The 12,107-nt window shown below is 39.4% G+C and overlaps 1 protein-coding gene across 10 annotated transcripts in view; it reads right to left on the bottom strand.

The window, feature by feature from the left end:
* The window catches only part of LOC128029026 (NACHT, LRR and PYD domains-containing protein 3), an 88,655-nt gene that overhangs the window by 18,619 nt on the left and 57,929 nt on the right, over positions 1-12,107 (bottom strand). For 7 of the 10 annotated variants that reach the window (XM_052616484.1, XM_052616483.1, XM_052616480.1 and 4 more), the window contains 2 exons: positions 7,206-8,188; positions 5,071-5,247 (listed from right to left, as the gene is read on the bottom strand). In XM_052616484.1, the coding sequence (XP_052472444.1) occupies positions 5,071-5,247; positions 7,206-8,188 (1,160 nt within the window). Of the gene's footprint in view, positions 1-5,070; positions 5,248-7,205; positions 8,822-12,107 lie in introns of all 10 variants that reach the window. The other 3 variants (XM_052616474.1, XM_052616477.1, XM_052616476.1) reach the window with 2 other exon arrangements.

Consider the following 12,107-nt stretch of genomic DNA (forward strand, 5'->3'; position numbering starts at 1 on the left):
TTGAACTATACTTGCGCTCCCAGAATATGTGTTTTCGCTGTTTTATGGTAGAGGGCGCTAGTACACATCTTCTGTACAGAATTTACAAAAAAAAAAACAAGTGAAGAAGAAAAAGAAACAACAGATACTAACACATGTAGTCTAACATGATCATCTGACATAAAACAGCATCAAAACTGTAACGTTATGGAATAAAATGCAGACCGCTGAAAAGGTTATAATTACAGTCAAGCTTTGAGGTGTTGGTCGACTCCATCTATGTTTTGATTATCATTCAGAATCCAATTCATAGTCTTTTTTCAGCTTTTTGTTCAGATTGTTATTTCTTTATTTTTTATGAAAAAGAATCCATTAAGCTAGAACAAAATATTTTTGTTTACAAGCAGATACTCTCTTCTTTCATTTGATGTTTTGTATGTTCAGATATCCATATAACAAAATATATACAAATTAAAACCTAAATCCGGACATAGTAGTATACTTAAAGAGCCAGTAAGATGAAAATTCTAAGCTTCCCATCACTGTTTATAAGTCCTGTACATTAGGTTTAAATCCATCCAAGGTTAAAAAACATTGTCATTTTGTCAAAATATCATTTTAAAATTACCTCAATTCTCAGAGATCCCCAAACGGTTCGCGCGAAGCTGTTCAAAAGATTCAGTTTCCTTAAACCCCACCTTTCGGTAGCATACTGTGTTCTGATTGGTCAACTAACATAGTCAGGTTTGATTGGTTGTTACGTACACACCTTCATGGTAAACTATGCGTTAGCATCTGTTTGGGGTGAATTATGTGTAAGGTTTAGAAGTGGAGGTCATATTTCATGTTGGAAAGTTGTAATGTTTAGAATTTAATATGATTTATATTTGAGTTAATATACTAGAAGTATATTTACAATGTTTAGTCAGTTAATTATTTACACCTTTATGTGTTTACATATTTAATGCAGTAAGGATATTCTGCTGAATCTGCCTATCTGATTCACTCACGTTTATCTCAGTCTAAGTCCTTGCTTCTGATTGGTTAGTGATGTCACGTGAAAGGCCGTGTGGAAGGAAGTGTTGTTGTTGTGACGGTGTTCAGTAAAAGTGCCGCTTGACTGAAGTCTTCTGTCTCCATTCTGCTGTTCATTATTATAAAGAGTGATCTACCACCACATAACGAACCCTCACGTTACATTTGGTGGCAGTGTGGTGTTATTTTGGTGGTTTTATTCCTACGAACTGTGGATGCGGTCATTTTTATTTTTTTTGCGCTATCTGGATTTTACACTCTTTGTGAACAGTGGATTTACTAACAACTACTGTGGAGATATTAAGGGACTATTGCGGTATTTGTTTACTTATTTATTTTTCCACTTTACGTGCTTTTTGTGAGTTTTGGGACTGGATATTTTGTCACCATGTCGGCTGATGAAAGTGAAACTGGGCTGCAGTCTTCCCCCACGCGACGACGGCGCGATGCTAACGTTACATCAACAGGTGCTGTTTCTCTAGCCACATGTGCTGTCTCCAGTGCCCTAAAAATTGATCTTCCACCTGCTTTTAAAGGAGATGGGACTGAATCATTCACAAGTTGGTCTCGACGTTTTGAAGTGGCAGTGCAGGCTATGAGTTCAACTGATACAGATCTGTATACGGTGATGGCTTCTGTCCTCCCTACTCGCCTAGCAGATGCTGCATTTCTGTATTGGGACAGCCTTCCTTCTTCTATCCAGAAGGACTATGATTCAGTAAAGGAGAAACTCAGGGACGTTTTTGGACCAATATACTCCCTGCCATTCTTCCAGACACATGTGAATGCTCGACCTCGTCGACCAGGTGAAAGTTTGGATGTGTACAGTGCTGACATCACTCGTCTTGTATTAGAAGCCTTTCCAAACTATGACCACAATGCACTGGAAGGTGAAAAATTTCGCCGCTTTGTTGCTGGCTTGGACCCAAATCTTCAGTCAAAAGTCCATGAGATGGGTGCAGAGGATCTTGAGGATGCCCTGCGTATCGCCAGCCGGTGTGAGAGGGCGCGTGCAGCACTCCAACTGACAACTGTAGGGTCTCCACACTCTCACGCTTCAGAGCAGGTAGCTATGGTTCGTCCTAAATCTACTGATGATAAGCTTCTGCATGCAGTTGAGCAGCTGACTCTTACTGTCAAAAGTTTACAAAGTGAAGTACACCTATTAAGAGAGAAACACAGCCACCTAGCTCAGCGTCTGGACTCCCAAACTGAAAGGTTTTCCTCTGATGATGCTCGATACAGTGCACGCAGTGTCTCTCCACAACCCTATTATAACAGACAACACTCTACAACAGGATTCACACCATTCTTCCTCACACATGGTCATGAAGCCAGGATGCCTGTCAACATGCTGTTACCTAACAACACACCATCTTTGTCTATTACGGGTTCTCCTGCTGACTATGTTGCACAATTGACACAGAAACTTCAGTCCGCTTTCAGTTCTGCTGCATGGAACAGAGATTATGCCCACAATCAGCAGAAACGACAATATGACAAGAGTGTTAAGCACACTCCCTATGTTCCGGGAGACCTTGTCTGGTTAAATGACCCCACTACAGCAAAACAAAAACTTGCTCCTCACTGGAAAGGCCCCTTTGAAATATTAGAGTGCCTAGGATCTGATGTGGATTCTCCTGGAGTGACATACAGGATTCACTATCTCCTGGATCAGTCTGATAAGTCCCAGATTGTCCACTACAACCGTCTCAGACCCTACTATGCTCCTGTGCCAGATTGTGGACATGAGACACCTACACGTGACTTTTTGCAGTCTCAACTCCCTCATTTGACTGCATTATCAGGTGCTTTGCCCTTTAAGCCTTTAAAGTTTGCAGCCACGAGGAGTTACACCTTATCTGGCCAGGGCAATACTCCCTCATTAGTCCCTCCCACTGGCCATCCACAACCCCGACCACAGCCCCAATCCCGCTCTCCCCTGACTCAGTCTTGCTCAGCTCCCTCCTTTGGCCCAGTAAGCCAGTTTGACACTGTCCCCTCCACTCCTCAGGCGTCTGGTTCTTTGCTACGCCCTGGGAAACGTTCAGTTAGACCTCCAAGATTCCTTAAGGACTATGTTCTGAACTGATACAGTTGGTTTATTGCTGTGGTGAATGTTACTTGTTTATTTGATGGGAAACGGGGACGTTTCTTTTGTGGGTGGGGGAGGAAATGTAAGGTTTAGAAGTGGAGGTCATATTTCATGTTGGAAAGTTGTAATGTTTAGAATTTAATATGATTTATATTTGAGTTAATATACTAGAAGTATATTTACAATGTTTAGTCAGTTAATTATTTACACCTTTATGTGTTTACATATTTAATGCAGTAAGGATATTCTGCTGAATCTGCCTATCTGATTCACTCACGTTTATCTCAGTCTAAGTCCTTGCTTCTGATTGGTTAGTGATGTCACGTGAAAGGCCGTGTGGAAGGAAGTGTTGTTGTTGTGACGGTGTTCAGTAAAAGTGCCGCTTGACTGAAGTCTTCTGTCTCCATTCTGCTGTTCATTATTATAAAGAGTGATCTACCACCACATAACGAACCCTCACGTTACATATGTCTTATTCCTCTCACCGCGAAGCAAACAGTAAAATAAAAAACTTGAACAGTCTCGCTGCTTTTTCTTCTGTGTGGGTGTATTCCAGTCGTGCGCTTCAGTTTGAATCTGAATACCGCGTTCAGCGCAGGGGCGTGGTCACATTAGATATAATGAAGGGAGACATGAAAAATAGACATCACGTTGTTATCATATGCATTACTTTATCACAGAATATCTGTTTTCGGCAGCACTTGTTTAGTTTTAAAGTAGATATGTCAAGCTTTCTATAGATATCTCTCTCATGTCTCTTCGTTGAGTATTCAAGGAGTTACACTTCATTTTAATGACGTGTTTGTAAATGAAGATCAGCGCAGACATGCTGCAGACAGCACACATACTGACACATAACTTCATAATCATACTTCGCGTTGTGATTCGGAGATACTCGTTGGTCTACATAAGGCTGGTAATGAACCCTCTTTTATGGCCAAACGCTTTGAAAATCCCGCCGTCTACTCACCGAGATTAGAAAAGCAGTCATCAGTGAAATGTTGTGAACACAACAAAAGGGATTTGTTGTACTGCTCTGATATTGTGGTGAAAATGAATTTTAGCCATTGGTTCTTCTGATCTTCATTCTTTGGCAGTGAAAATAAAACAAAATTGCCTTCACAATTAAAAACACACTGTTTCCTCGACATGATGCTCTCACACCAACCATAGCGTCTGTGTGGGGGGGTGGGGGCAGGTCAGAGTTCGTTTCTCCCAAGACGGTAGGCAGAGATTATTATGCAAAGTGTTCTAGTGACGTACATAGAGATGGGCAAAAGATTTGAAATCTATAACGACTCGTTTCAGCGATTCAGAGTCGACTCCTTACTTTAGAAGCCAATAACTTTACAAATCGTGTACTTTTTGGTTTAATTACTTTGCACATTATTTACACTGATGGACAGCTACAGCATACACTGTAATACAGATAATTTTTTATTTCCCATCTGTGTGGCTCTTTAAAGTATGATGTAAAGTTCACTTACTTGAAGTATAAAACTACTAAACTAGTAATTTACTGAGACTGTACTTAAAAGTATACAAAGTATTTAATTAGTAAAATATCAGTGTACCTATAAGTTCAATTTAAATATAATTGCAGTACAAACTACAAACATAGAGGTATTTGTGTACTCAAAGTTTGTGACTGTTATACTAAACGTATACTTAAAAGTATACTTTTATATACTAGAAAGTGGGCTAATTTAGTCCCAACGAGTATTGAAACAGTACAGTTAGGCTACAAGTACTTCATATTATAAACAGCATGGTAGTGTCAAGTCTGTGTAAAGTCAGTGTGACCCTCATTCCTGCAGTATCATGTTACTGAGGAGCAGCTTATGTGTTCAATCATTTCCAGCTCAATCAGCTGAACTCACAGCAGCAGAAAGTGACTGTACACTTCAGATATAGAGTACTTTACATTGTGTTTCATGTGTCAGAGTCAGCCATGGTCTTACCTCAGTTTCTCCAGTTTGCACTGAGGATCCCTGAGTACAGTAGAGAGAGAAATTACTCCATTACTTCCTAGACTTCTATTTTTAGTCAGAGCCAGTTCTCTCAGGTTTGAAGGGTTCAATCTCAGAGCTGAAGCCAAAGCAGCACAAGCTTCATTTGTGAAACCACAATTATTCAACCTGTAGAGAACAATGACACTCCTCATTATCTGAGATCAGTTTAGCAGTAAATCCATTATTGAAGAGAAAAATACAAACACAAGCCCAAATCAACTTTTTATGGATCATCGGACTGAGATCTAAAATGCCACATATCAGTGGTTAAATTTATTTTTTAAAGGGGTCATATGACATTGCTAAAAACATTATTTTATGTATTTGGTGTAATGCAATGTGTTTATGCGGTTTAAGTTTAAAAAACACATTATTTTCCACACATAGATTTTTACAATTATTTAAATATAAAAAACATATTTACAGGCATGGCCGTAGCCAGGCTTTGAAAATTAGTGAGGTCCCGGGGGTTTCTATAATAACCCCCTTATTATAGAATTGTGCTTGAAAAGAGACAGAAATGTAGATGTTTTTGGAGGGATGCTCATTTTTAAATCATACCCTATTTATTGCATCAAAGTTTGATGATACTATATTTATGAGGTGGATAATTATATCGGTTGTTAAAACTTCCTATGGTCCAGACGAATTAAGTAAATAAGCAAAAGGTTAAGGGTAGGTGTCGGGAAGGCTTTATTGTCCCAAAAAGGTGGCATCCATTAAATTAGACTCAATAAGTTATTATTGCATACTGTTTTATAATGTATTACAGTACTGAGATGCAGATAATTGCCACTATTTGCAGTAAGTACTATATATAGCAGAAAATCCTGCTATTATAAATAGTATAAATAGAATCTATAGATATTTGCACTTAGTGTAAATAGCCGCTGCCTTTTTTGATAACTGCCAAAGTAATGCAGGCGATGCAATGTTGCCAGATGTTGCTATTAAAATGAACAAAAACCTATAAATAAATAAAATAAACTGAGATTATTCCAAATATTTTGGAAATTAGATAAAGTTATCGTTGACCCTAATCCGCAACTTCCTCCTTTATTAACTTTCTAAAGTGTTAAATTTAGAGGAAAAACAAGTCAAAATATGCTTATAATAGGCTACGTCTCACGCTCTCGCTCTGAAGACTCGTTCACTTCGGCAGCGTCTTGCAGTGATTATTTTCATATCACGGAAGCTAAACATTCTGAATTATACATGCAGACATTCATATGAGTAGTCTAGCAGCAAATTAGTCAATCAGAGAACAAATTTTATTTTCGAACATGAAAACTTTACCGAGGTCCGGACGTCTGTGACCTCATAACTGGCTACGGCCATCCTTACAGGCTGTGAGTCAGAAGCACCAGACTATCCTTGCAAAGTTGGAACTGCCCCACTTTATAGAAGCAGCCGTTGTGCCACAGACACATTGTAGGCTACTGGTAGAGGAAACAGTCCTCATCCTCCATAAAATACACTGCACACATCCGAATATTTGGGTTGAACTGTTCTGGAACATTATTGTAAATACAACTTAACCACTGATATCTAGTTTTGTGCTCTTCTAAAAAGACAAGGTAGTTTTTGCTTTCACAACAAAACACAGCGTCTCCACGACATGGGGGCAGCGGCAAAAAAGATAAATAAAAATTATTCCTTCTTTCTTTGAGTGAACATTTGGTGGTGATATGCAAATCTTCCCACAAAGTGATGTAAATGTGGGGGCGTGTTAGAACGAGGTGTTTTAGGGGGGTGTGGTTGACTCTTAACTTCTATAAAGAATATCTCTTTGGATTTGAGACTTTCGTCTTTGCAACCTTACAGATCTTCTTTATGCACCAAGAGCTTGTAACACTCCAAAGAGAAAGGAAAAATTGAAATTGCATCATATGACCCCTTTAATAACTGATAAATCTGATTTATTCATATGCAACCGCTCTGAATTTGAAATATTGTAGTGTTAATGATTAGAAAACACATCAAATACTGACTAGTTGGCTAAACTCTGGACAACATATGCAGCACTGAGGCTATATGAGCTTTTTATGTTTTAACAGTGAAGTGATTGTTCTCATGATACTTACTGAACTGATCTGTATTTGTTAATCGCAGGCAGCAGCTTCTGAAAAACTTCAATTTTTCTGGTTTCTCTGTTTTCTTCAACAAAATTATTAATGTCAAATACATCCAGCTCATTCTCTGATGTAAACAACACAAAAGCTACAGCTGACCACTGAGATGAAGAGAGTTTGGCTTCATGTATTTTTCCAGATTTCAGATACTGTTGTATTTCCTCCACTAGTGAATGATCACCCAGTTCATTCAGACAGTGGAACAGATTGATGGATTTCCCTGGAGAGTCAATGGTCCTGATCTTCATCTTGATGTACTCAATTGTTTCCTCATTGCTGTCAGAGCTGCTTCTTGTCTGTTTCATTAATTCCTGTAAAAGAACCTGATGAGACTCCACTGACAGACCCAGAAGAAACCGCAGGAAAAGGTCCAGATGTCCATTTTTACTCTTTAGAGCCTCATTCACAGCTCTCTGATGTATGTCTGATAAAGTATACTTAAATAACATAGAGAGGTCAGAGGTCAAACTAGGGAACATTTGTGAGCAGTTCTTTATAAAAAAGAGGTGCACATATAGAGCTGCTAGATGTTCCTGAATGCTCAGATGAACGAAACAGAAGACTTTCCCCTGATACCAGCCAAACTCCTCTCTGAAGATCTGAGTGCACAATCCTGAGTACACTGATGCTTCTGTCACATCAATGCCACACTCTCTCAGGTCTTCCTCATAGAAGATCAGATTGCCTTTTACAAGCTGCTGAAAAGCCAGTTTCCCCAGTTTGAGGATCATGTCTTCATCTGTCATCTTCTTCTCATAGTCCTTCTCATGTTTGATGTTGGTCTGAAGGAGCAGGAAGTGTGTGTACATCTGAGTGAGAGTCTTGGGAATCTCTCCACTCTCTGCTCGACTCAACATCTTCTCCAGAACAGCGGCTGAGATCCAGCAGAACACTGGGATGTGGCACATGATGAAGAGGCTCCTTGATGACTTCAGGTGTGAGATGATCCTCTCGGCCAGACTCTGATCACTCACTCTCTTCCTGAAGTATTCCTCCTTCTGTGGGTCATTGAAGCCTCGTACCTCTGTCACTCGATGGACACACTCAGACGGGACGAGATCAGCTGCTGCTGGTCTGGAGGTGATCCAGATGAGAGCAGAGGGAAGCAGATTCCCCACAATGAGGTTCGTCAGCAGCACGTCCACTGAGACTGATTCACTTACATCACACAACTTCACATCACTCTGAAAATCCAGAGACAGACGACACTCATCCAGACCATCAAAGATGAACAACACTTTATATTTTTTACTGGATATTTCCATTTCTTTTGTTTCAGGGAAAAAGACCTGAAGGAGACCTGAAAGACTGAGTGTTTTGTCCTTCATCAGATTGATCTCTCTGAAAGGAAGAGGAAATATGATCTGGACGTCCTGATTCTCTTTCCCTTCAGCCCAGTCCAGGATGAACTTCTGCACTGAGACTGTTTTTCCAATGCCAGCGACTCCCTTTGTCAGCACAGTTCTGATGGGTTTGTCTTGTCCAGGTAAAGCTCTAAAGATGTCACTACATTTGATCGGTGTGTCCTCTGTTGCTTCTCTCCTGGATTGAGTCTCAATCTGTCTCACCTCATGTTCATTACTGATCTCTCCACTCTCACTCTCTGTGATGTAGAGCTCTGTGTAGATCTCATTCAGGAGTGTTGGGTTTCCCTGCGTCGCTGTTCCTTCATACAGACACTCAAACTTCTTCTTCAGATTTGATCTAAATGTGCTGAGGACACCATGGCTGTAAAATTAAAATACCACATTATAATGTGACTCAAAGAGTTACAGTACATGTATTAAAAAAGAGCAGACTACTAATGAAGGGAAACCTTTCAATTATTGATCATGTCACTGATAATAAACAATACAATGAATGTTTGCATCATGAAATCCTTCTATTTTACCTGATGCCATGACAAAAGCTTTCATCAAAGTCCTGTGGTTGATTCACAGACTCATCATGTTTCATTTTCTTACAGAATAGTTCATTTAGGAATTGACTGAGATGTATTCCTCATTAAGTAAGGAAATGTCTGATTAAATTAACCTTGATTAAAAGCAGTAAATCTATTGGTTGTGAACCCGCCGTATAACCTGGAGGAATTCCGGAAGCTGATTGGCCATCAAAACTTCACATGTTAAATAGTTGCAAGTTGTTTATTAATGCTAGCCGGTTTAGCATTTAACATGCTATCTGGTCATGTGCAGTAAATGCATTTGATTTAGTGTTAAACTGGTTTGTACTGTACTTCTGATTTGTGGGTATTCTAGTAACATTGGTTGTAATTTAAACAAGTTAAAACCTCTTTAAATTACTGTGTGTAGTGACTCATATATATATATATATATATATATATATATATATATATATATATATATATATATATATATATATATATATATATATATATACTCTGTATAGGTTATTAAGCTAAGCATCTGAGTGAAGCATCTGAATTGAACTCTGAAAATAAGCAGAGGAAGACCAAGTTGCTGTTGAAAGATTTTAATAAATTGCTTCGATGATGAAGAATCAGATGTTTTGAGTTATTCCATGCATCCTATAAAGTTGACTGGAGCCTTGTTAGAGTTTGGGCAGACATTGAGGCTGAGAATCTCTAGATAACTTGACACTTAATAACCAAGCTTGTGGATAAGAAGATTAATGGCTTCTGGTGGTCCAGAGAAAGGAGCTGGTGCAAAGAACAAGAATCAACATTGTTAATATAAGTTTAAGACAACATATCATTTGACTTAAAATGGCCTTGGGGCCTTGGGGAAAACGGTGGATCAACTTAAGAGAGAGAGAACCACTACAAAGATGTGTTTTACCAAGCAAGTAAACCTTCTCACTCGAGAGTCAAGTCAAATGATTTAATCTGAACTAAGGAAGGAATTCCAGACACTATCTTCTACTGCAAGAGCACTTTTTGATGCAAATGATGATTATAAGATGGGATTGGTTGCAGAGCTGGAGGCTAGTGCAAAGAGTGATGAGAAAGTAGAGCTTGAAATTCAGCAGGTAGCAGATATTGAGAAGGCCGTGAGCAACTGTGAGACAAAGCTTGAAGAGGTGAGAAAAATTGTTCAAATTAACTTGTGGCAGAGATATGGCCAAGAGGAATTAACAGCTGCAGTCCAAGAAGCTGAGAAGGCTTATGACCATTATGCTTCAATACCCGTTGCTGGTGTCAATTGTGAAGGATATGAAGTTCAACTAACAGAGCAGAGCAGTCAAAACTCTATCCAGCTGAGAGCGATGGATTCCTACAACAGAGAAGAAGGACTTTGAGAGCAGAGTGAGGCAGGTAAAAGTCCAAAATAGTGGACTCCTTTTGAGAAACGGTGAGTTTATTACTGCACGTAATACTGAAAGAAGTTCTCAGTTTGTAAGTCCCACAGACCCAAACACGGCTCTCCAAACTATGCCGATTACACCAGTTGTGAGGATAAAACCAGCTAGTTTGCCTAAATTTAGTGGTATGAATAGAGATTTCTTCCGTTGGAAGAAGGATTGGGTCAGTTTGCAGAAACAAGGAGAACCAACTGGCTCAGCAGAGGTCAAGAAAATCCAGCTCCTGGATAGCTTGGATGACAGAATTGTTAAGGATCTGAGGCTGTCAAGTTATAGCACTGCTGAGGATGTGTTTAGAGTGTTGGAGAATCGATATGGCAACAAGGTAGCAATTGCCATGGAAATTATTGAAGAACTGGAAAGAGTTCCTGCTGTAAAGGGTTATCAACTCAGAAAATTTATCGACTTGATCCAGACTGTTGAAAAAGCTCTATCTGACCTGACAGATCTAGGGAACATCGGCGCAATAAAGAACCCTCTCGTAACTAAATCTATTGAGAGTAAATTGCCTGAATTTGTAAAAAGGGATTGGCTTGTCTTTTATGATTGATCCTGATTTTGGTGTAACTCCAGAGAATCACTTTGATGTTCTTGAGAAACTCTAACAACTCAGAATCACTGACAAAGTAGAAAGGTTTGATAAATCAGAAAGAAGATTTGAGAAGAAATATGCATCTACAAAAACTACAAAGAAGTTTTCTGATATTGGATGTGTTGTTTGTGGAGCTGTAGCCCACAAACAGATAAACCGATAAATTTGGCTGAAAAGAAATCTGCTGTGAGGAAGATTGGAGCATGCAAGAAGTGTCTTGGATGTCATGAGGTTGATGCTGATTGCAAAGATGCATTCTTGTGCAAAAACCGAGACTACAGGAAGGAAAATGGATCTGATCATCATTATTTCCTCTGTCCAAGAAGAGAATTCATGAGTGGTGGTGAGAAAAGGTCTCTAAAGGAGTACAGGAAGGTAAATGTGCTAACAGGAGAGCAAGAGGATTTTTTAGCTGAACTGTCTCCAGAGCTGGCTGAGCGACGTAGAAATGCTTTCACCAACAAAGCAGCAACAGTAACCTGCACTGGAAAGCCTCAAGTTGCACTTCTAAAGAAAAGTAGAGTAAAGAAACTACCTGTTGTTATTATGATGCTCTTGGAAGTTACAGCCAACGCTGGGCAGAAGATTGGAACTCTGGTTGATCTTGCATCAGACACGAACTATATAACCCATAAGGCTGCAGCAAGACTGCGGTTACGATCTGAAGTTGTCACTTTAGTTGTGCATGGAGTTGCTGGAATGACCATAAAAGCGAGAACCAAACGATATCTTCTCAGGGTCAGAGTCCGAACTGAGGAATGTAAAGAAAGAGCACATGAGCTCCTTTGTTATGGCTTGGATGAAATTGCTAAAGTGCATAAAGTCATCAGACCTAAGCAACTGCAGAGGTTTTTCCCAGAAGTCAAACCTGAGGAGCTGGTAAGACCAAAAGAGATTGAAATACTTGAAATAGCCACCGA

This window comes from Carassius gibelio, chromosome A15, assembly GCF_023724105.1.
Source record: "Carassius gibelio isolate Cgi1373 ecotype wild population from Czech Republic chromosome A15, carGib1.2-hapl.c, whole genome shotgun sequence".
Taxonomy (NCBI): domain Eukaryota; kingdom Metazoa; phylum Chordata; class Actinopteri; order Cypriniformes; family Cyprinidae; genus Carassius; species Carassius gibelio.